Consider the following 26,532-nt stretch of genomic DNA (forward strand, 5'->3'; position numbering starts at 1 on the left):
GATCCTTCTGTTCGGTCTTTCAATCCCTTGCACAAGTATTGGTGACATTTCCCAGTCTTTTCTGTAATGGATGCCAGTAATTCTGGGCGCTTCTCTCTGGACACACTTCTGTGCTACTGCAGCTTTGGTGGTTATTATATCTGCAGACATGGGTTTTAATCATGCCTACACTCACAGCTCATGCCATCTGGGACAGGAGATAGTTGCTGGGATGTACTCCTGCACTTGTAATGTTTTCTAAGGACTTTCTTACATTTGTTGTTCTAAAACCCTAACTCTGACACACTGGGCTAGGTTTGCCCCCAGCCACATGCTCACTCAAAAGTAAATGCTGACAAATTACTGTGGAGAATCTGTGTAACTGAAGGTTCCACTTCTCACTTCATAATCTCAAACATGATAATAAGGTAAATTGTGAACTACATCACCAGTGGCGTAACGAAAGTTGAGGGGGCCTCCCCTGCCATGTACACGAAGGGGATTTATTCTGGAGCTATTGGGTCTGAGTAATGTGCTGAGGGGGGGCCCCTCGCATCGCTGGGGCTGCGGGGGCCTGTGTTACGCCCCTGTACATCACTAAAAATAAGTATTGTGAAGGACATATTGTGATATATGTAGACTTACATATATCATAAGCATACATCTGAGAGAGCACAAATAATGCTCACATTAGTGGATATTGTATGTATAAACCTTGTAGAGTAGCTCTCCCTCTAAGGTGCAGCGATCATACAATGATATAACACAGACAGCAAAGACACCTTTAAAAAAAAACATGTAATTTGTTTCCCTGCTGATCTAAGAATTTGTTTTAGATATAAAACAATAAATAGAACTGTTCAGATTGTCATTGTTTAGTTCCTAAATAGTAGGATGGTTCTCTCTATAGGTCAACCACTCTCTTGTATGTGGAGTTAATAGCTCTTGCATCTCCATCTCTTCTGTCCACACATTCTAATTACCTCTGCTGCACCTTTTCTTATTTAACGGTCAAGATGCACAACATAGCTTGCTACTATCAGAATGCACATCATGGACACTCTTCAAGCAGAATAAACATACACCTTATTTTTCCCCACTTATCTAGTTTGGTTGTGGCCAACATCTCTTATATATTCTTTCATCAAAGTGAAAAAGAATTAGTGTATTTAAAACAATGTACAGGACATAGAAAATTGGAAGGTTTAGTTGCCAGGGACAGTAAGTGTTATAATAAACATAGTCCTGCATCTGATATGATGTGTACGCCAGTTTTTACCGAATGATGTTGCTTTTAAGTTCTTATTGCCAAGTGCTCTGTTGCTTAGTTTGACAAGTTATTATTATTATTATTGTAATTTGTAGAGCGCGCAGCTACCTCCAATGGAGGTGTCCCGGCGCTAGCAGCATGAGCAGAGGTGTAGTTAGGGTGCTGGAAAGTGCTAAGTCCGGTCGAACAGCCATGTTTTCAGGGTTTTCCTGAAAACGTGTTTTGATGAGGACTTCCGCAGATGTTCAGGTATGGAGTTCCATAACATGGTAGTTCTTACTGAGAAGGCTCTGCCATCAATCCTAGATTTCTTAAAGTGTGGAATTACCAGTAACTCCTGATGAATTGAACGAAGTGCCCTAGTTTGGTGGTATTTCTGGAGTCTTTTCTTAAGGTATATTGGACTCGAGCCTCGAGATGCTCTATAGGCCAGGGTTAGTGCCTTAAACTCTATCCGCCTTTTTACCGGTAGCCAATGTAGGCTCCGGAGATGCGGAGTGATGTGATGGCGAAAAGGGACATTCCTAATAAGTCTTGCTGCCGCATTTTGTATGACCTGCAACTTTCTGATAAGATACTCTGGCAGACCAAAATACAGACTGTTTGCATAGTCGAGCTGAGAGATGATCAATGCATGGACTACTGACTTTCTACAGTTAATCGGCATTAGTTTCAAAAATCTTCTCAGGGCTTTTAGCTTCCAAAAGCACGCGGAGGAGACCTGGCCTATCTGGGATTTGCCTGACAGGTTGGCATCGAATTTAAATCCCAGATTTCTAGCTGAAGTTGCCGGCACCGGGGGAGGGTTCAGTTCAGAAGGCCACCAAAGTTCTGACCTGGGGGGGGGGGGTGGTTGGTTAAAAAAGATTAGTAAAGAAAAGTAATTCCATTTGTATGCAGTCTACTTCAAATGTTCAGAGACTAGGTCACTACTTGTAGATTATTTAGTGTGTAGGTCAAGCTGGCTTTTCCAAGGCAAAAAAGTTTGCCTAGTTTCAGCTCGTAAGGGTTTTTCTCTCTTGTAGCTGACTTAGGACAGGCTGTCGTCTCATCTAAGATATTTGGATTGTGGGTCAGTGTCCAACTATGCAGCAATATTCTTTAGCACATGTTAGATCTGGGGGTCTCTAGTTGGCAGGGTAGGTACCACTGTCCAAGTAGGGACCCTTGCTTCTAGTCAGGGAAAGGGGGATACACTGTTAAGATAACCCCTGCTCACCCTCTAGGTAGCTTGGCCTGAGCAGTCTAGGCTATCAAAGGCAATGTGTAAAGTATTTGTACCAACACTCACAGTAACACAGTGAAAACACCACAGATTTACTCCACACCAGTTTTAGAAAAATAAGGTATCTTTACTAAAAACTTCACAAGACCAAATACTACAGACAAACCAACATATAAGTCAAAAGGATTACTTTAAAGATAGTTCAAGAGTTTGCAGAAAGTACTCCAGGATGTAAAAGTCAGTGTCTTGCACAATGCGACTCTCAAAGCACAAAATGCGACACTTTCGTGCCCAACAGTACCTGTAGTTGCGATAAGGTTCCCAAAAGCTATAACAAGGAAGATGGCAAAGGCGATGCAATACTCCTGAGATCCTGGGGAGGCTTTGCAGCAGCCCTGCTTCACGCAGCAGAGGTGGATGCGCCGGCTCCGATCTGTAAGGGGAGGATGCGATGACTTTGGCCTTCGTTGCATAGGTTTCTTAGGGGGAAGCTTCACGCACAGGTTCGATGAGACACGCTTCGATGTGGCACGATGCGCGGCGCAGCGTTGACTTCCGGCGCCGCAACTCTCGATGCGCCACGGAACGGGACTCTGCGTCGACGCACACGATGACTGGAGACTTCCACGCACCGGCAGTGGTGCGGCTCGCAAACTGGTTCTGCGACGACCCTCGCAATGTCAGGAATCTTCACGCTTCGGGACGATGCTCGACGCACTCAGCGATGCGGGGACCCTGCGTGTTGCGATGGTGCCGCGATGAAATTTTCCACGCACTCTCGTTCTTGCGACACGCAATCGGATGATGCGTTGGGTACCAGTTACTCTTTTCACGCTTCTGCTTCCCAGCTCCCAAAACACAGCAAAACGACCTCCTGAGGCCCCAAGACTGGGCAAGCACTCCAAGGCAGGTCAGAACTCCCTCAGCAGAGTTCCAGGGGAGCTGGTGGTGAAGTCCTTTTGTTCCTGGGACTTCTTAACAGGGAGCCAGCTCTTCTCAGGCCCTTGGAGATCAGAATCAAAAGAAGGGGACACAGCAAAGTCCTTCCCCTCTCCTTGGCAGCAAAGCAAAACAGCAAGCAGGCAGTCCCTCCTCTTCAGTTCTTTTCAGCTTTCTCCTTGGCAGAGGTTTCTTCTTAGTTCCAAAGTGATCTAAAGTTTAGATGTCTGGGGTCCTCTTCTTATACCCCTCCAAGTCTTTGTCTCTCTTTGTTCCAGTGGGGGGATTCCCCTGCTCAAACCGGTTCCTGGGTGTGCTCTGCTCTGGAGCACCTGTTTCCTTTCAAAGTGAGGGGCAGGGTCGTTAGACGCTCAGCAGGAGGTGGAGCCTTCTTTGTGCCAGCAGAGGCAGAGTCCTCAGCCTGGCCAGCAGGGGGTGGAGCCAGCATTGTGTTTGTCAGGGGCAGCCCTATTCAAACCCAGGGACTACTCCTCCCACCCATCTAAAGCAGATCTCCCTATTCACCCTGCTGCTGACTCATCCAGGCTCCTGGAGCCACCTAGCCCATCACATGACACCCGTCAGCCAACCAGCACACGGGCACACAGGAAGGTTAAACAGGAGAATAGCTACTTTCTAAAAAGTGCTATTCTCACACAGTGAATTTAAAAACCATCTTGCTAAAAAGATGTATAATTAAATTCTGAACACAGAGATACCAAACTTGGATTTTCTATCTTGCCCTTATGGGAAGATAGGCATGTAAACAGCCTTCCCCATTCTATCCTATGGGCAAGATAGCCTCTCAGCAGTGAAAAACGAAAATGGCTGTAATTCACTACCAGGGCATGTTACACACCTCAGTACATGCCCTACCTTTCAGATACACTGCACCCAGCCCAGGGGGGTACCTAGGGCCACCATAGGGATGCCTGACATGTACAGAAAGGGAAGGATAAGGCCTGGTCAGTGGGTGCACTGGCCAGGTCGACATGGCAGTCCTGAACTGCACATAGGCACTGCAAGCAGGCCTAAGACATCATTTTAGTGCTACTCCTGTGGGTGGCACAATCAGTGCTGCAGCCCACTAGTAGCATTTGAATCACCAGCCCTGGCACACTCAGTGCACTTTACTAGGGGCTAACAGGTGAAACAAATATACCAATCATGGATAACCAATCAATATAACAATTTACCAAGGGAGCACTTGCACTTTGACACTGATCAGCAGTGGCAAAGTGCCCAAAGCATCTAAACCAGCAAAAACGAAATCCAGCACAGCATCAAAAATACAGGAGGTAGAGGCAAAAAGTCAGGGGTAACCACGCCAAAGATGCCAGGTCTAACAGCACAGTATTCAGTTCCTTAAGTTACTTCTTGGCTTCCATGATGATCATTAAATAGAATGAGCATGATGATGAGCTATGGTTGAATAATATTCCCCCTGAGATTTGTGGGAGCATAACCGTACCCAAATATTTTATTATACCTCAAACTTTGAAACCTCGAAATTGAACCTCATGTGGTTCTCCCACTAGAAGTAAATGCACGAAAAAGCATCCCACCCAAAATCAATTCAGCAGAGTATCGCAAATAAGTAACTGGGACCACTCAATAACTGAGTTCTAGATCAGAAAAATGCTTAAGGGCTTTATTACAAAAATCCCCAAAAATCAAACATTGAGGGGAAGATTGTTTATGTGAAGGAAGGTCTCCCTTCCTGCACATAAACACATTTTGTAACCTTTATGTGTGCTGCTTAATGCAGCACACGTCGAAGTTGCAAAAATGTCATTTATTTTTTATGACTGTTTATTTACAGGAAGATTTACCTTTCTGACCATAACCATTCAATGCAAATTTGCTGTTTCTAAATGTACTGCACAACGAAGCACACATGGAAACCGCAAAAACGAGGAGAAATAAAGCATTTCTCCTCATTTCGCCTGTTTAAGACCAGGTTTTCCCTGATATTAATTTTGGCGCTGCCTCCTATTTACGCCAATCTTGTAACTAGGGGGCAGAGCCAAAATCAATGGGTGTTGCAGTGTCACGCCCACTGCGAACAACCATTGCCCTCCCCTTTCACACTAAGTACAGCGTGAAAGAGTGCCTTATTTACAAGCAGCATAAAGCCACGTTAATAAGGCTTATCGCCACCATAACGTCACTGAAAGTGACTTTGTGGTGGCGATAGGGGCTTGTAAATATGCCCCACTGTTTTGTATTAAATAGAGTGAACCTCCATTGAACACATTGTGGCCCACAGGTACTCATCAGGATAAATACCAGTTGTTTGCTGCTATTTTCACAGCACTGAAAACCAATGATGATGCTTTTCACTGTTGTGATGTCACCAAGAGAAGTGCCCTTGCCTGAGTGTCCAAAATACCAAATGAAAAGTTAGAATGGTAGATGATGGGCTGCCCCATCTCACGTCTCTAGGGTCAGGGACGCGCGGTTGGTGCTCTTACACTGCCAACCGCTATATCTCCTGCCAGCCGCAACTCTGCACAGGACCCATTGCTGACAGGGAAAACTCAGAAGAGCTCCTATTTTGGACAGTAGCATAAACTCCAACACTCCCCATTAAGGAGGAAGGTTTGACATTTAAGCTCAAGTGGTATAAATTTACATTTCTCTCACCTAAAGATGTATCACTTACATAAAAGGTAATGGCTAACTCTGAGCTGCTGTTAGCACTGAACCTGCTGTCTTCTTTCTAGAGTGATAAGCATGGCAAAAGGCTGGGGAGATAGGCTTCAGAGGCTGGTGAAGAGGGCAGCAGGATGCCAGGTACTGAAGTAATAAAATGTTACTCAGACAGGGTGAGGGAGCGGATTGCCATTGAAAGCGGGGGAAGGCAGCAGGATGCAGGCATATTGTTTATAACAATTGGAGTAGGCTAGGCACTGCTTTGGGTGGTCAGAGAGGGTGAAATCAAACTAGATATCAACTTTTCAAAATATTTGGGTGGGAAAGTGATTAACTTCGGTGATGAGCGAGAGTGGACATATGCTGGGTATTTTTTTTTAAAGATGTGGCTGAGGGTGTTGGGGGAGGATGGCAAAATGTTATGTTTAGCTTTTTGAATATGTTTGACAAGGTGGTGGTGATATCTGGGGCCAGATTTAAGACCCTGTCACACAACGCAGTGCACCTTTCAAAGTTGTTGCACTGCTCTGTGTGACAGGGAGAGAGGAGGGAAGCGCCATGTTTACAGAAATATGACACTCTCTTCCCCTGTCCCTAGCGATGGCACACAATCAGGCCGCCAACCGCCCATGTGGTCAATTCACCAAAATGACAGGAATAGCAGCAGGGACGTCACACACCATTTGACCTTTACTTTGACTCACACACACATGCTTACACAAACACACACATTCACACACTCCCTCTCAGATAAACACACTCAGCTGCAAGCAAGCATACAAAATACATTTTAAACCATTTATTACGTATCTTAGCTGTCAGGTAGGGTCATATTCCTGCTCATTATACTCCATTTGTTATTATTCTAATATTGAATATATTATTCACTATTTAGGTAATAAAGAAAAAAATTGACAGAAAACTTGGAAAATGGAGCTCCAACCGACGTCTAAAAAGGACGAGCTGCTCCTGTGTTCCAGGCACTGATCTTGCCAACTCTGAGGTCAGGTGTCACAAAGGCAGTGCCATGGGTAGCAAGGGTCGTGGGTGTCCATGCGAGCGCCATGCACACACCTTTGCACAATAGAGCATGGGTGTCTGTGTGAGTCTATCATAGCTTTGTTACTGGAAGGGTACCACTTCAGTAGAAAATATTATGCCTAGACAAACTGTAAAATGTTTCCTACTTTGTATGTGGGTTGTACAGTGCAGCACACATGCAAAGTTGGAATTGAAGGAGAAATACAATTATTTCTCTTTTTAACACCTGTTTCAAAGTGGCATTACTTTTGGCACTCCTTTTACTATAGTTAATAGATAGGGTTTTGTGTCAAAAAGCATGGGTGGTAGCCTGGGAATGCTCATGTACCACCCATGTAACACGCCTCCAGTTTTGCGCAGGAAAGTAAATCTAACAATAAACGTTTTCGCAGGTTTGTGTCACATTTGTGCAAAAGATTTGTAAATCTGGCTCTAAATGCAGTGGGGTTGGGTGACAGGTTGCCATTTTTCTATATTTAACATGTTGAGGTGGATGCGGTGGAGGATGATCTGTAGGAGTAAGAGGGAAAGCACTCAATGGAGGTTGGAAATCAAACTTGTTACTTATGTATATCAGTTAGTCCTTCTAGAGCTGACAGATCTTTGGAAGTGGTTATTTAATGTGTTTTCAATGTCATCCTTGTCACATTGTGACTGTTAAGCAAATTAAATACCAATATGATCAATCCCTTTGAGGTATTAAATATCATTTCCTTCGCCTAACATATTTCCTTATTTATTTTTCTCATTTATAATGTTTCTAATGTGTAAACCACATTTATAGTTAGAAATGGCTCCATTTACAGTTGACAGCTATAAACAAAAGGATTTCTGGCAGGCGTAAATGGTTTGACTACTGTGTTATAGTACACCACAATTGCGTACAATTGTGCACTGCTAAATCCCATATAAGAGGTGGTTAGTGGGAGGTTAGACCTGTGATTTGTTATAAAAGTTTGAGAATGCTTACGAAACATGGGTTTCTTGGCATTCACAAACCCCTCGCTGACCCTTTTCCACCCTGGAAATGGTCGAAGATTGACTCCAGTAAATACCTGGAGTCAGCCACGGTCTGTGCAGGTAACAGAAGTGGGAAGGTGAGGCCGCATGCGGGGGGATTTCGAGGGATGATGTTGATGGAAAATTAATTAATTTATTTAATTTTCCCTCTGCATCACCCCTCGAAATCCCCCCACACGTGGCCCCACCGGCCCACCGCTGTTACCTGCACGGGCCGCAGCTGCCTGGAGTAACTACCCTTGCAGTGTGGGATGTTATTCAGAACACTGTAAGGCTTTTTAATTGTGTATGGCAAGAGGTTTCTCTATGGGAAAATGTGTCTTTGCACTTTGGTTTCCCTTTCCATGGTATGGAATTGTGCTTTATGTACAATTGTGCACTGGGGAAAGAGCAGCCTTTAAAACAATCATTTGCAGTGCAATATGTCTCGCATTTGGGACCTTCTAAGGATTTAGAAATTCAGCATATTGTGCGGCCCCGGAACTATCAGGGTGCCGTGTCACTGATGAGCAAGCGGTGTCCTATGATTTTGGGCAAATCACTTAAAATACAAGCAATGATCTCAGAGGGGTGGTGGGTGTGGGGTGAAGGGGTAGAGAGAGACAGCATAGGGCGACCCGGAAACATGACGCGATGGTGAGAATGAAAGTGGTGAAGGGGTGGGAGAGACGGCACACAATGTGACTGGAACATCATTTGAGCTTGTAAGTGACTCCATCTGGCAACATTTAAAAAACAGCAATGAAATGGCATCAAACATGCTGTGAAGGGTGTGCGGTCAGAGCTGCCAACTCAGGAGTTAGAGTCTCTGCGTCGGCGTCGGCTCAACATCCTGTGATTTTGGGCAAATCACTTCAAATAAAAGCAGAGATCTGGGATGGGTGGTGGGGGCGGATGAAGGGTTAGGGAGAGATGGCACACTAGACTCAATGGTGAAAATGAAAGTGGTGTCCTGTGATTTTGGGCAAATCACTTACAATACAAGCAGTGATCTCGAGGGGTAGGAAGAGACGGCATAGGGCGAGCAGGAAACAAGACGCAAAGGTGAAAATGAAAGCGGTGAGGGTGTGGGGAGAGATGGCACACAATGTGACTGGTGCAGCATTTGAGCTTCTACATTACTACATCACTCCATCTGGCAACATTTAAAAACAAACGTTCGCACATGTGAAGAGCAGCTGTTAAAAAGAAGAAAAAAGTCCCTAACCAGAAAGTAAGAAAAGCAATAGAAGACAAGTCCTGCAGCAATACTCCGGAACCCACAAAGTGCATACACAGATCATCCTGCATCACAGGCGCTGTAGGCTCTACTGAAAAACATCACATTAATCACTCAGTAGCAAACATGGAATGTTGCTACTGATCCAGGCATATTACTTCCGAGTTTTTGTGAGTATGAGAAAGTCCTAGATCTGCACAGTATTTCTTGAATGTAGATTCCCTTTGTTAATAAGGCCCCAAATACCTGTGTGGTTTATTTAATGCATTATGACAGTCTTGCTGAGGGTTTGTATTTTAAGAATGCATTTCTGCATCAAGTGCTATGGGAAAAATGTTTGTTTTGTATTTTAGGTCCTATTTAACAGGCAGGTGGCTGCCAGAGCCTTTGTTACTACGTATATTGGGCTTCAGAGCAGTAAATAATTCGCATTTAGTGCTATTTATGGGTTGATCTATGAAAAGCTAATGGGGTAACCCAAAAAGACCATAGGACCTGGGTAGCATATAGTACATATAACAATGTGGTCCTATTGGCAAATACTCAAAAAGAAATGCAATATTAAATTTGCAATGCAGGCGAGCGAGAATGCACTTTCAAGAGATCACACTTTACGCTTTTTCAAATAGTAAAACAAATTTTATATTTCAAAATAATTTGTAGCATATACTTCTTTTATGGAGTTTCTTTCATCATGGTTGCGCCAAAGAGAGTGCAAAGAGAAGTGTTTATAGAAGTGCTCGTGTGCGTAGTGATCAGAAAGAGAAAATAAATAATAGTGGTTCCCACATTATTTACTAGTTTACCTCAATGGCTATGAAAAATTCAGATTAGCCAAAGTCAAAAGCCTGTCTAAGAAGGATTTAGTTGTCGACGTTTCGACCCAACAGCTGCATGAGGTAGATTTAGCACTAACATGTGGGTCTTCATCAGGATGGAAAAAAGGGGAGTGGTTTGATAGGTCAACTTAAAAAAGACACACTTATCAATATAAGTTGGGTCCCGTTTATACAAACACTTGCATCGCCAAATGTGCAGAAAAAACACTAACCTAAATTGGTGCAGCTGCACCATAGGCGGGGGAGGGTGTTTTACCTCGATGCACCCTTCTTTCTTAATCGCTTGCTTGTTGTCCACAACATTCACCAATTCAATCTGAGATCACAGAATGAGTGCAAATAGTCAAAAGTACCATCCAAAGTCACTGGCGTATTTAAACAGACATGCAAGTAAACCTACCTCTACATGACTGGCTGATGGAGTAGATTCAGCTAGGTAGGTCAAATAGAATTATCCATGGATGGAAAGGTTGGGTAAAGCAGGCTGTGAGTGAAGGGATATGGAGAAAGTCTCTGTAAACCTCCATGCGTTGAACAACAGAGGGATGCCACAGCAGTATGGGTTCACTCACCCTTCTATTCTTTCTTAATTGTGGAAATCAATTCCAACATGTCCGCACAAGAATGATTAAATCGTGTTGGAGTCTAAAAAATAATAATAAATAAGCAAATAGACTGTCAGAGTCACTGCGGATAAAAGAACCTTAATGGTTGTATTAGACTGAGGAGGAGCGTACTCACTCCAGCACTCACCTCTCCTGATGCTCAGGCCCGAATGTCCGTGCGTCCTTGGTATCCCATACCAGATGACTATATTTACACAAATGAAACCACAACCAAATGTATTACTGTACAGCAGAAAGGACAGCAGCACCAAAAGAAGACAAAAAAATATAATGCATTTGTAATTTATAATGAGGTATGTAGGTATTGTGGCTAGACCAAATTGCAACTGGTCAAAACATGTTTCACGGAGTCTGCCATAAGTGTTGCCCAAGAGTAAGAAACCCCTCTCATGGAGTATCACTGAACATTAGAGGGCAGAACAACTTCAGCCTTCTGAGCTAAGGAGATCACTATTTTAACCCAACGACTCATGAAACGGTCAGATGTTGGCCCCTGTTGCCCAATGCAAAGGTAACAAATAGCCTACTTTCGTGAACAAAGCTGTTCTCTCCAAATCGATGATGAAAGCCCTAACCAGATCAAAGTTATGCCATAAGATTTCCTGATGAGAAGGTTGTGCAGGTAAAAAGGCAGGAAGGACCAGGTCTTGAGAGGGATGAAAAGAAGAGGACACTCAGCAAGAAAGAAGGGTTTTGGTGTAAGCACTACTTTATCATAGACATTTTTTAAATATGGCTCATGAAAAAGGAGAGCTCTAATCTCTCCTAGAATCCAACCTAAAGTAGCCACAAGAAAATATACTTTCAATGTTAAGTATTTCAAGGAAACTGAATAAAGTGGTGCAAAAATGAAATTCTGAAGGAAATTCAATACCAAAGGCAGATCCCACAGGGGAACAGGAGAATGGGCCACTGGCCTTCTCAGGTGCAACCTTTTCAATACATGAGAGGGCAATAGATGAGAAATGGGCCTGTGGCAGCTTTAATTGCAGCCCACTGGCTAAGCTGACTAGAAACAGCCAACCCCAAGAGAAACCTATCCCATAGAAACTCTAAAACACTGTTTACCTCACAAGAGGTTTGCATAAGTTGGTAGAACACCATTGGGGAAATTACCCCCAATACTTCTTGCAGATTTTAATAGTACTAGCACTTCTCGAGTTCTGGATGGAGATGGCACTTTCTGCAGAACAACCCAGAGGTTCCATCCTTCGCCTCTCAATTTCCAGGCCCCCTGAGAGAGCCGGTGAAGAGGGAAATCTGAGGGGAGACTGAACTAGAAGGAATATCCAATCAGGCTGTCCCGCCAGATGGACCAACCACAGGAACTAGGGCTGTCTCTTCCAAAAGGGAGTCACCAAGAGAACTTCAGAATTGTCCCTCCGGAACTTTGCTATGACCTTGCTGATCAGAGAAAATGGGGGAAAAGCATCAAAGATCTGCCAGCCTTGTGAAACTCATTGCATCCAATGCCCACACCACCTGACATTGAAAAAGCATGCAAATGTTGGGGAGACAAACATTTTGGAGGTTAAAAACAGGTCAAGCCACGGGGTCCAGAAACAATCTATTATGTCCTGAAATAGTTGGGAGCAAAGGGACACAGACATGAGATGTGGGGCAGGAGGGAGAGCAGGTTGTTACTAGTATTTATCAGTGAAGGAGTGTCATGTCCATGTTCCCTGCTTCCAAATGGCTGGCCAGACCCCTCCGCTGAAGTTGTATTACCAGAAACTCTCCGGGAGTAAAAACCTCTGGGTCTGGATTGAGGTTTAACTGGAGTAAGTAGCTTGCAGTCCCCAATAGATTTATTTACCATGTGTTAAAGTTGAGAACCAAACAGCTTCACCCCCATTAAAGGGGAGGTGAATCAAAAAGGGCTTCTGTGAATAATCAGCTTTCCATTGCCTTATCCAAATTTAATGCCTTGCAGCGATCGCAGAAGTTTCATTATTGCCTTGTTGCAACTCTTCCGCTAAAGTCTAAAAGTCATGTATCAAACTGTATAGGTTGTGTAGGCCCCTGCCCTGAATGTAAAAATAATGCACAGTAGGTTCTTTTGATGGAACCCTCCAACTTTTTATCAACCTAGTTGGGTGGCAGGGCGTCCTCTGAAATGATAGTCCCGCTCGACGCCAGGCCTGCCATCAGGGAATTGACCTTCGCAGAAGATAGAAATTCCTCTGAAAAGTTCTGAAGCAAATAGCTTTTAGAATGAAACAGAGGAAAACTTGATTGCTCCACATCAGACCATTTTTCATAAAGAAGACCCCAAATGGCTTTATGGATAGGAAGCAACTCTGGCTCCTTACTTCTGTAGTGACCGAAGAAGTCATTCTCCTAGAGCTGGACTCCTGAGTCAGGAAAATAAAAGTTCTCTCTTATGTGTGCCTGAATCTCCTTTAAAACTGAACCTTGAGCATATCTTCATTAGTGTCACTAGCATAGTCAGGGGACCACACAAAGGACAACCAATGCTCCCCAATACTACACTGCAGCACCCCTACTATTGTGGGTTGCCCCAACCCTGCTGTCCTGCGTGATTGAGACTTGCAGACTTGGATAAGTCTCCTTCCTGATCGGCGCTACTGCCTCCATCGTCGTGCAGCTTCCTGCCCAGCACAACTAGCTGCTAGGCATCTGGCTGGTCACCATTTTATTTAGCCTATGTCACTAGCACTTCGCAGGCCTCGCCCCTCATACCCGCCCACAGCCCCCCAGGCTACTAAATACTGGACCTCCACTCCACCTGCATGACTGAGACTTGCAGACTTGATTCCTCTACACCAATCCTTGAGATACTAGTCCCACCTAGCTATGACATTATAAGAGCAGATAGCCCAATCATACCGGGTGGAGGCATTGCCTGCATACACTGAAGTAACCTTGCAGTGAATAAGTTACTAACCGCAGAGCTATCCTCTTGTGAATATCTATGCCTAAACATTGCGAGTAACAACAGACCACTATGCAAACTGCACCTGATATACCACCCACCAGGTGACAACCTATCATTCATTGAACAAATTATGGAAATCATCACTGCCAAAGTAGGGCATCTCTGCACCCATATCTTCCTCAGAGATTTCAACCTACACTGGAACGACCCGAATGACCCCTCATTTAACAGCCTAAAAACCTTCCTAGTGAACCACAACCTAAACCAAATTTCCGACAGCCCTACGTACAACCTGGGTGCGACCTTGGATCTAGTCACTGTTAGGACAAACTCCATTCAACTTGAATCTATCGTCTCATGCGAATGGAAGGACCATCACAGCATCACCTTCCTCATCACTGAATCAGTGAGGACACATAAACCTCAACTTAAAAAACTCAGGCACTGAAAAAGGAACACTGATGACATAAACCACAATGATCTGGCATCTGGCATAACATCTTCCCTCCTCCGGTGGTCATGACAGATGTTCATCACCTTACAAACCACTAGAACAACTACATGACCATCATTCTTGACACAATTGCGCCCTTACAGCTAAAAAAAGACTGTCCACCAAAGACTCCAAACCATGGTACAATGGGAGCCTAAACAAAGAAAGACTCAGTCTGAGACTGGGCGAACGAGTGTGGAGATCCTCACCGTCCCTAGAACACCCTAAGCACCTGAGATCACTGAGGAGCAACTACAACAAACGCACCAGAAACTCAAAAGCAAATTTCTTTAGAGTTCAACTAGACAAGGGCAGAAATTGCCCCAAAAAACTGTTCGAAATTGTCAAACACCAATCCATTCAAAACAATGAACCCCTTCACAATTGGTTCAAATTCACAGCCAAACTGCAATGAATTTGCCTCCTTCTTCCTTGAAAAGCCAAAAAAGATTGAAAGTGATCTTCAGACAGCAACAGAGCACCTCCAAATGATACCTCCAAATAGCCCCCGCCCGCCTCTGATCGCACAACCCACAGACCTCTCAAGACTCATCCTCAAAAACAACGCGTTGTGGAACTCATTCAAAACCTTTGATAAAAATACCATTCTTAATATCTTAACAACACTTAAGCCTTCAAACCACTTCTGCGACCCGCTACCATCTAACTTCTTCAAGGAGATTAAAACGTCTTTATTCCCACTCTAGACCAAGATAGTGAATGCTTCACTACTTCACGGGGCTAAACCAGGCTGCCCAAAATCAGAGCAAGTAACCCCCATCCAAAAAATCCTCTCGGTAGATCACTCGAACTCAAAGAACTTCTGTCCAAACTTCATCATTCCTTCTCTGGCAAAGCTCCTGGAGAAATGCATACATACCCAACTATGCAATCACATAACTCAGTTCTTGACCAATTCCAATCCGGCTTCCATCAGGGTCACAGCACAGAAACAGTCCTGACACACATACTAGCATAAAATGCTAGATCAGAATGAATCTTGCCTCCTTATCCTCTTGGACCTCTCCTCAGCCTTCGATAGAGTCAAACATGACAGCCTACTTGACATGCTTGTCTTACTTACTTACTTACCTACTTATCTTTGGTCATTCTAAACTGATTAGGAGTCCCACAGGGATCCACCCTATCAGCCACACTCTTCAACCTGTTCATGGAGCCTTTAACCAAAATTCTGAAATTCTCCAACCTTAAATACCACATGTATACAGATGACACCCAACTGTATCCAAAAATCTCCTCCCCTAAAGATATTGTCTACTCCACACAGCTTTGGAAAAAAAAAAAAACTAGCTGACCAGAAAGCACCTTAAACTCAACTTGCTCAAAACTGAATTCCTCTTAATTGCCCCACAAAATGATCCCTCGACATCAAAGATTTAACAGCCTTCAATTGCCTTCCACAATGGATAGATTCCACAAGATCACGCGGAAAAACACTTGACAAGAATCTCAACCTGCACGAACACATCAGCTCAGCAACCAAAGGAGTCAACCTTCAAATGAACATTCTAAGAAAAGTAAAACCCTTCCTCCACTTTGACGACCTCAAAGCAGCTGTGGGAGTGCTACCCTATGTGGTATGCCAAGATCCAAGCCGGATCCTTTAAAATCATTCCTTAACTCTGCTGCAAGGCTCATCACTGGATACAAGAGAAACGAGCACATCACTCCCGATCTGAAAGCACTAAACTTAATGCCAGCCGCTGTGTCGGCACACCAAAGGCAAGCGTGTCTGCACCTGTCTGTGCCCCGACCGCACTCAATACCAGGACCCCAAGTCGACAGACTGTCCACCAATGAATGGACCCAGATTCCACAGCACACTCTGCCGTATCTGCTTACCCATAAGCACCTGCCTCAACTGCAACTTCACCTGTGACTTTATGGAACCACAAACCCCTACAAAGACCACCAACCAGCAGCCCAAACTTCATACTCAACGTCCCCTCCCTGACCAAGCACGCCATCGAACTCTGGGACACCATCACCACCACCAGCTCAGACATAGTGTTCCTCCTAGGGACCTGGTTCAACGACCCTTCAACCCCCAACATAGCCACTGCCACTGCAACTGGCTACAAATTGACCCACAAGGACTGGCTAGGCAGACCTGAAGGAGGAATCGCCATCATCCACAAGGACACAATCAGGCTCACCACCTCCAGCGACTCACAACTCTCCCAACATAGTACACCTCAACTTCCACTTGCATGCCAACTCCAATTCAACTGTCAGAGGCACCCTCGCCTACAGACAACAAGGACCCGACCCTCATTCTGAAAAACCATCTCTGAAATCATCACCCCTCTCACCTTGGAATCCAGAAAATACCTCTTCCTCAGCGACCTCAACCTCCAGCTCAAAGACCTCCCCAGGTACCAAACTCAGCCACCCTGCTTGACTCCAAGGACAACCTGGGCCTCAAACAGATAGTCAACGACCCCACGCACATTGCCGGCCACACCCTTGACCCTATTTTCATGTCCAGCGACAAGATCCAGTTCAGCCACACAACCGAGCTCACCTGGACTGACCACAACATCATCCATTTCACCATCGCTGTTGCCCGACAGGCAACCGTAAGCCCGCCTCCCACACTGGAACACCTTTACCGAATCCCTATCGACAAACACCCTCAACACCACCACGCTCCACACACCAGACAATGTCAATCAAGCTGCCACCCACCTTTCTGATTGGATCACCAACAACATTGACACCATCGCTCCCATCAAAAGAACCAACAAGCACGCCAGCTGGTTCACCCCCGAACTCGAAGCTAAAAAATGAAAATACAAACCTCTGGAGAGACCCTGGCACACCAGCAGATACCCTCTCGACCACAAAACCTTCAAGACAGCCCTTAAATCCTACCACCATGCCATCAGAGAAACAAAAAAAGTTGCATTTGCCACCTGCCTTCAGTCCACCAACCACACCAAGGAACTTTTCCACATCATCAGAAAACTCTCCTCCCCCGATGCCATTGCAAACTTAGGGGCATATTATCAAGACACGGCAATAAAATTATTGCCGCTTTAGCGGCAGAAAACTGCCGCTAAAGCGGCGATAATGGGCTTGATAATATGCCCTGGAGAATTCCCATAGAAGCCCATGTTCTGGTGTCAACATGGGCTTCTATTGGAATTCTCTGTGGCATATTATCAAGCCCATTATCGCTGCTTTAGCGGCAGTTTTCTGCCGCTAAGGCGGCGATAATTGTAACGCTGTGCTTGATAATATGCCCCTAGATCGAGCCCTCTCAGTCCCTCTGCAACTCACTCGACAACTTCTTCCACACCAAGATTGCTAACATCTTCAAAAACTTTGAACCCCAACTGCGCAGCCGGACCTCCTCTCTCCTCCCACCAACCTCCCACCCAATTTCCTGACCAACAGGACACCTCTCTGCACCACACTCACAACATCCATCATGTCCTCAGTCCACTCCTGCGCTCCAACTGACCCCTGCCCCACCACGCCTTCAACCTCAGACCCAAAGAAATCTGACCCCTGCTCACCAGCATCATCAACTTGGCGTTCAGTTCCTCCACCTTCCGTGAAACCTGGAAGCATGCAGAAGTCAAATCCACAGCGCACCCATCCGACCTAAAAAACTGTCGCCCCATCTTTCTCCTCCTCTTCCCAGCCAAGGTGCTGGAGAAAGCCGTAAACCATCAACTAACCGACTACCTATAATCCAACCACCTGCTCGAACCCTCCCAATTTGGTTTCCTGTCAAACCACAGCACAGAAACCACCCTTTTAGCCACCACGGACAGCGTCAGAGCCATCGTTGAAAGCAGTTAGTCAGCAGCCCTGATCCTCCTTGACCTGTTAGTGGCCTTTGACACAGTCTCCCACCACCTCCTCATCCAAAGACTTCACCACATTGCCATCTATGGCAATGCCCCCAAGCTGCTATCCTCATTCCTCACTGGACACACTAAAGAGAATCCGTCTCCCGCCATACACCTCCGACCCTAATAGCATCATCTGCGGCTTACCCCAGGGCTCCTCACTCAGCCCCACATTGTTCAACATATACATGATGCCTCTGGCACCCATTGCTTGCAGCCAAGGTCTCAACATCATCTCCTACGCCGATGACAACCAGCTCATACTCTTCCTCACCGAAGAAACGGACACCACCAGAGGAAACTTCCAGAACACCATGACTGCCGTTGCCGACTGGTTGAGATTCGACTGGTTTAGACTCAACACCGCCAAAATCAAAGTGCCCCCTCACCATGGGACGACTCCTGGCGGCCCTCCACCCTTGGATCAGCACCCACTTTCTTCCCCCGCAAACTCTGAATCATCTGTCTTGCTTCGCACTTCCAGATAATACAGAATACCACTCTCCCACACAGTGGCTCAAACACAACGAAGCAATACACACAACAAAACACCCCCTGGAAAGGGATTTCACTTTATAAAATGAAGTACATCAAAGACTGTTCTCCGAATAAGGCTTGGGGGTTTATACAGAAAGGATTTCCCAGATGTCAAATGAACAACATTCAAACGTACATAGAGAGATATAAATTCAAGCAATAACAACACACTTGGCAAATGCAGAAAGATATATGCACTAAATACATCAAATTATTACCTTGGATGTGCACACAGACTATCACACATCACAAAATCAATATTCAAAGAAAACACCTCAGATGATTATAGCCACTGAGAACTGAATGTGCCCGCAAACAGTCACACATTACAATGGCAAAAATCAAACACGCCACCTGGTGCAATCTAAATCCTGGCCCACTCCAGACTGGGAGATTCACAGCCGGGGTCAGGAGACTCAGCAACCAGATGCCTGCACTGACGATGCGTCCACCGTTCAGGCTCGAAATCCTGATTTCTAAGTCAGCAAGCCTCAGCTTAATAGTCTCAAAACACACTAGAAGGTTCCAAGAGGATTTCTCTTGCACCAAGGGAAATACTCTAGTTGGCCTCTTTCCATGCAAGCCTTCCAAGGCAAAGGAGTTCTCACGTTCCTCCTGCATTTTCATGTGTCCCAGCCTTTATCTTGATGAAGCTTACGAAAGTCTCCGGCAGTACACTCAACAATAACAAAGCAACCTAAACAACTTGAGTAATCTGGGGGCCTGCCTGTGCTAGCAAAAAGCTCAAGCAAGACAGAGTCAGAATTCAAGATGACAAGAGGGCATGTCAAAGCCAATAGTAAGAACTTCATAATACTTCACAATGTACAATACAATGCACATTTGTGCACCGCTGCCTATAGCATCACATACTTCATCTCTCAATGTACAATACAATGCACATTTGAGCACCACTGCTCATAACACTGCACTTTGAGACCAGAAAGTACATTCCACACCCCTCTCTCTCTCATGCTTTCAAATGCACATCCCACACGTTCTGTTCTTGGCAAGCTGTTCTACTCTGTAACAGCTCCCACTTTAAAACTATGAGAGATACTAAAGAAATCTTCAAGGGAAACAAGGCACTTGCAGGGTAAAATGTCGTACATTCAGGCTAGGGTGAAATAAAGCAATGATGGTAGTCAAAAGTCATAACGTGGTTTCAAACCATAGGAGTGCCTCTACCACTAAATCATCCTCGACAGCAAGCTCTCCATAAGATGTCAGGTCAACTTGGTGGCCTCCAACTGCTTCAATACCCTCAGAATGCTCTGCAAAATCTTCGGATGGATCCCAACCAACACCAGAAAAATGATCATTCATGCCCTCATCAACAGTCGACTTAACTACATGCTGGAACGACCACCCAATCATCAAGCGCCTTTAAACAATCCAGAACGCAGCAGCTTGAATCATCCTGTAACTACCCAGATGTTCTCACATCACCTCCCACCTCCATAGCCTGCCCTGGCACCCCGTCAAGAAGAGATGCCTAGACAAAGCCCTCCATGACACGGGCCTGATATACCTGAACTCACGTCTGACCTTCCATCAGTCCACCAGACACCTGCGGTCTGCCTCCCTGGCCCTCACCACCATCCACTCCTTCCATCATACCCAAGCCAGAGATCGCGTCTTCTCTCACCTCGCAGCCAAAGCCTGGAACAACCTCCCCATCCACCTCCGAACCTCTACCTTACTCACTGATTTCAGGCGTGGACCAAAGACCAGGCTGTTTGAGTAGATCCTCCTAATGCAGCATCTGGATACCCCCAAGGGTGACAAGTGCGCTCTACAAATATGGATTGATTGATTGATTGTAATTCAGAGAGCTCTCAAGCCATTCCAATGCACCTCAATCTTGGCCTGAAATTACCCCTACCATTTTAGATCGGAGACTTCAGAGCCCTGTTAGTGCACATCATTCCTGTTCTATAGCATGGTTGAGGGACCACACAAAACTCACTCAGTATGCTTCAATGCTGTCCTACAGCCACATTTGTTTCTAGTTTATGGACCACGCATCCTTTAAGGCATGTCACTTATTATATGCAACAGTCCTGCAGACATTCACATTACATGTTATTGTCTTAAGCAATCCGATTACACATGTACTGGACCCCTGAATCAGCCCTGCAAGGTAATCGTCCCTTGACCTACACCATAATAATTACATATCTTTGTCAGCGGATCTTTATCTTCTCATAGTCCCCTATATTTTAGACTGGGCAGAAAGTGAAGTATTTCAAAGTGTTCGCAAATATGCACTCAGCTGAATTTGCTACTACAACACTGAGAACTATGTTCTCTGTCCAAGAAAGCCACACATTACTTTAAGCACCCTTGGACAAATTGGATATTCCGGTAATGGGGTTGAGGCACTCTTCAGCGATGCACCCCATTCTTGACCATCAGCACTCCTGCTAGTCTAGTGCTAAGACCAGGTCCCCCCCCCCAAACACAACTATAGGAATGCACCTCCATTTTGATCAGTAGCACTATGCTAAAGTTAATCTGATTACAATAGCCTTTTAAAAACACATTTGATTTATAAACTCACAACATACATCAAATCATGGGCAAAACATTAACTATTAAATTACCACAATCATAAACACTATGCACTTTATCACCACACAACTACTGTAGAACAAAGAAAACAAAAATAAAACCTCTCGCAAAGGCGAGACCTATTGGCTTTGCCAATGTTTGTTTTTATTTTGTTATGGGCAAATACGGGCCACGGAGTAGCTCAGTTAATAAGGACTGTGGTGGGGAAAATTGATGAGGTAGGTAATCTGAACAGTTGCAAGTAGCCCACATAATGCTGATATTTCCCATTCCTAGCAACACCTTAAATCTTGCATGTTAGAGAGATGATTGTTGGTAATGGTGAGGGGTGAAATGCGGCACAATGCTGCCCACAAAGCTAACAGAGTTACACAATCTCATAATTTTCAGGTCTAAAAATATATATTAGGGCTGGTGAATTGTTTGTTTGACTAGCACGGAAGAGGATATCTTGATGACCGTTTGCTTCATTTTCAGGCAGCTTGTGAAGGGAATATGCAAACTCAACAGTTTTCAACACCAGCTTTATCTCCTAACATGGAAGGAAACAGCACAGAAGAGTACAACGAGTGAGTGTGCGCCAAAGCCGAATTAAATTGTTACTGTTCTTATGTTTGTTGGTATAGATTTTCAATAATTTTGAGTAAGCCTATTGCAATGCACTCTTTAGTGGGGCCTTTGGTAAGTGGTTTGTAGTTAATGTTACATCAAAATGTAAGACTGTAATAAGTAATGTGTATACTGCAGTACTACAGAAATATTTCATGAACGTGATTACTTATCTTGGTTCTTGCTATAGCTCGAACCCCTTTACAAAAGATTATCTTGATTGACAGAAGAAATGTAGTGCATCGTTGAACATAGTTAAAGAGACTGTACCCACCACAGATGGACTTGAAATCACAAACCTAACTCATCAGTGATAATGTATCACTATGTTCTGGTATTGAAATGCCTCAAGCAAACATTGCAATGCTTTTAATGCAGGTCATCAATATTTTGGTTCAGAGAATGATTGCAGCATCCAAATAGCATTGATCTTAATTTGAACTCTATCTGCAGAGTCTGATACCAGAGGCTACAGTCTAAGGCCCTCATTATTCAAGATACTGGTCTGCCAAGGCACAGGGGGTAATTTTAACATCGAGGTGGCACGCCAAAAAGATGATAAATTAAGTATTAGCTCTGTACCATGCAGGACCTCACTACAAATGCAGGGGCAGAATTCTGTGCTAGTAATGATGTGCTGTTAAAGCTCTCACTTAGCTTCAGATAGAGGAAGTGTGGTTCTCTCTCGAAGTATGGCAGGACCTACAAAATATTGACTTCACTCCCCGCCAAATCGCTTCAATTGAAACAGCATCACTGAAATGTGAACCACATTTGCCCCTGCAACAGTGTGACACGAATGTAACACTGCTGATGCTTGAATGTAGATATCAGGGCATCCCCTTACCTATAGTGCGGTAGGAATATCGATTAATTATAGTGAGAGTGTTGTGTTCCTTTTGTCAGAAATATTTTTTGTGATTTTTCTAGAAAGTCGAATATATAACAACACAAACAGCCCACAATTAGGAAGGTTGTACAAAAGCCCAACATCACTGGTAAGGTGGACCCCAAATATCTTAACAGTTCTGCATCCTTTCCCTACTCAAACTCTCTTCCGCTTACACTCAAAAGTAAAAACAAATATCCAATTCAATGCATTAACCTAGTGTGCCCATTCAAGACCACAACGCGTCCAGTAGTTCGCCTTTTCACCTTTGAGTCACCTATGTGTTGCAAGAACATAGTCCCAATGGCCCTTAATGAGGAAGTGTGAGCACTAGTGTGCTGTCAAGATCGTGTCAGAGCAGTGAGCCTCATTCCCCCTCATAAACTTTCAAGGATACTGATGACTTTTTTCATAGCTGGCATGTTTCATTTTTGAGTGGGGATATTTTAAGGACACCAGTCCTTTAAGCTGTGGTGGAGCATGACAAGAGAAGTTGGGGAGGGTGGTAGAACATAAAGCATTTTTCTTTGCTTGATGTGAGAGAAATATTTATACAGAACAAGGGAACCCAATAGGTAGTTGAGGACCTTGGGTAATTGTTAATTTGAAGCAAACAGTGGTCCTCAATTTAAGGAATGAGGGGGATGAATATAGCACAGAATCGGAACTATATTTAGGAATGTCCAGCCGGACATCCAATTTAATTCTTCAATGAAAAAGATAACAATAATAAACAGCAAAACAAGGGTGGGACACAGTCCTGTATCCGTTGGGGGAAGAAAACAAATACAAAGCAGACAAACATTACAGGCAAGGCAAGCGAAGCTTAATTACGAAATCCAATGTTATAAGCTTTTTTTCTACAAACAGTGCACTTTTTTCCATAATAGACTAATGTGCATGCTGTCTAGATTGGGGTCGACGACGTTTCGATCCTATTACACGGATACAAGGATCATCATCAGGACGAGACAATGAACAAGCCTGGTGTTTAGAGAAATTGCCAGGGACTGTCGGCGTGGTCATGTGCCGGAATAAAAATCACGTCTGGAGGTGCCAAGAGGTCTAGAGATGCTGGCGTGTGCGGCTATGACCGCAACAATGGCTGTTAAATTATGTAGACGGGCAAAGGGGATTTCTAGCTCCGGTCCGTGGTCAAAGTGAACAATCTGCGAATCCAGGGTAGACACGCAATCATAATAGAATTGCGGGTAAGAGGAATCCGTGGAAATACACGTAATCAAGTGGCGTCCTCAGTTGACAATGAACGAGTTCATTGTCAACACTTTGACCACGGACCGGAGCTAGAAATCCCCTTTGCCCGTCTACATAATTTAACAGCCATTGTTGCGGTCATAGCCGCACACGCCAGCATCTCTAGACCTCTTGGCACCTCCAGACGTGATTTTTATTCCGGCACATGACCACGCCGACAGTCCCTGGCAATTTCTCTAAACACCAGGCTTGTTCATTGTCTCGTCCTGATGATGATCCTTGTATCCGTGTAATAGGATCGAAACGTCGTCGACCCCAATCTAGACAGCATGCACATTAGTCTATTATGGAAAAAAGTGCACTGTTTGTAGAAAGAAAAAAAGCTTATAACATTGGATTTCGTAATTAAGCTTCGCTTGCCTTGCCTGTAATGTTTGTCTGCTTTGTATTTGTTTTCTTCCCCCAACGGATACAGGACTGTGTCCCACCCTTGTTTTGCTGTTTATTATTGTTATCTTTTTCATTGAAGAATTAAATTGGATGTCCGGCTGGACATTCCTAAATATAGTTCCGATTCTGTGCTATATTCATCCCCCTCATTCCTTAAATTGAGGACCACTGTTTGCTTCAAATTGATGTGAGAGAAAAGCACAAACAACAGGGAGTATGGCAAGGAAGTAGGCTTCCGTAATTCCCTCATGAAACCCTGTTCTGCTGCTGCACAGGGGCAAGGAGGCACAGAAGAAATGAAGAGAAACATACACAACATACAATGAACATAGCTTCACCATCTGCAAATAGGTGTTTTTAACGTATGGTTCTCGGTATGTGCTAGACAATTTTAAGTACAGTCTTATATGCTCCCAAAGTTCTTGATGGAAACCATCCCTTTTACGGATATCAAGCCATCCGTAATTTTATGTACAGGTGCAGGCAAGTGAAATGTCATATGCCTGGGCAGAGAAGCCACTTTATTGATAGAACTTCCACTCCACCATGAAGTGCTGGAATCAGTGTCACAATAAGAACACTAACCTGATTATCGGTTTGTGTTTGGTCCAAAGGAAGCATTGGGAAGGGGAATGGAATTATTGAGAAAGAGCGGATGATATGAATTTTGTCTTTGTCTCTTCCCTCACTATTGACTGATTTCTCAGTCGGGGCCTTGTCAGTCGGCTGAGAAAAATAAGCCCCAATTTAGAATTTATACTTATGTTTCTTATCTCCATCTCAATTCATTTGCTTAATACGCACTTATGCATCCAGTCATAGAATTGATGACACAATATAACCAGTGACTTGCACTTCAAAAGGTAAGAAAGTTAAGATCTGATCTAAAAAGAACAAAAGAAAAAGAAAGATACGGATCGAAGTGATTCTTCATGAGATTTCTAAATATTCAATGTAAAAGTTATGATCACTATTTTTATTTACTTCATTTGGCATAGGATTTACTATCATTCTGTTCCAACATAAAACCTGATTTGAAAATTTTAGGTCCTCTTTGTTTACCAGAAACAAAGCAGAAAACAACATTTTTCAAAGATTCTAGATTATTCGTGCCGTGGTCCACAAATTGCAATAGTTTATGTATATTGTTTATCCTCTGAGGCGGAAAGCCGGAGGACTGCATTTTGCTCATTGCTTTTAAAACTTGTACTTCACTGTTTTTGATTTAAAAAAAAGCATTGACCTCACCTGCATTGAAAGCGCCGGCTCACACGCGCTAAAGCAGCCCTCCTAGACCCCCCCTGATACAGCGACATCCAGCGCTGACACAGGGTAAACGCCCATACCGCCATCGCGGTTCGAAGGCGGAGCCACGCCCACTGCGAGGACACGCCCACCAGGACACCTACAAAACGCTGACTGAAAGCGCGACGCACTATTGTTTTGTTTATCCTCTGAGGCGGAAAGCCGGAGGACTGCATTTTGCTCCTTGCTTTTAAAACTTGTACTTCACTGTTTTTGATTTTAAAAAAGCATTGACCTCACCTGCATTGAAAGCGCCGGCTCACACGCGCTAAAGCAGCCCTCCTAGACCCCCCCCTGATACAGCGACATCCAGCGCTGACACAGGGTAAATGCCCATACCGCCATCGCGGTTCGAAGGCGGAGCCACACCCACTGCGAGGACACGCCCACCAGGACACCTACAAAACGCTGACTGAAAGCGCGACGCACTATTGTTTTGTTTATCCTCTGAGGCGGAAAGCCGGAGGACTGCATTTTGCTCCTTGCTTTTAAAACTTGTACTTCACTGTTTTTGATTTAAAAAAAGCATTGACCTCACCTGCATTGAAAGCGCCGGCTCACACGCGCTAAAGCAGCCCTCCTAGACCCCCCCTGATACAGCGACATCCAGCGCTGACACAGGGTAAACGCCCATACCGCCATCACGGTTCGAAGGCGGAGCCACGCCCACTGCGAGGACACGCCCACCAGGACACCTACAAAACGCTGACTGAAAGCGCGACGCACTATTGTTTTGTTTATCCTCTGAGGCGGAAAGCCGGAGGACTGCATTTTGCTCCTTGCTTTTAAAACTTGTACTTCACTGTTTTTGATTTAAAAAAAAGCATTGACCTCACCTGCATTGAAAGCGCCGGCTCACACGCGCTA

General features: G+C 44.6%; 1 protein-coding gene across 4 annotated transcripts in view; it reads left to right on the forward strand.

The window, feature by feature from the left end:
- WDR17 (WD repeat domain 17) overlaps positions 1-26,532 on the forward strand; it is a 1,003,384-nt gene that overhangs the window by 633,148 nt on the left and 343,704 nt on the right. For all 4 annotated transcript variants that reach the window (XR_014978161.1, XM_085641859.1, XM_085641857.1 and 1 more), the window contains one exon: positions 21,675-21,766. Coding sequence is in view for 3 of the 4 variants with exons in the window: in XM_085641859.1 (XP_085497985.1) it covers positions 21,675-21,766 (92 nt within the window). In the remaining variant the exon portion in view is untranslated. The remainder of the gene's footprint in view (positions 1-21,674; positions 21,767-26,532) is intronic.

The sequence above is a fragment of the Triturus cristatus genome, chromosome 2_2 (assembly GCF_964204655.1).
Source record: "Triturus cristatus chromosome 2_2, aTriCri1.1, whole genome shotgun sequence".
In the NCBI taxonomy this organism is placed as follows: domain Eukaryota; kingdom Metazoa; phylum Chordata; class Amphibia; order Caudata; family Salamandridae; genus Triturus; species Triturus cristatus.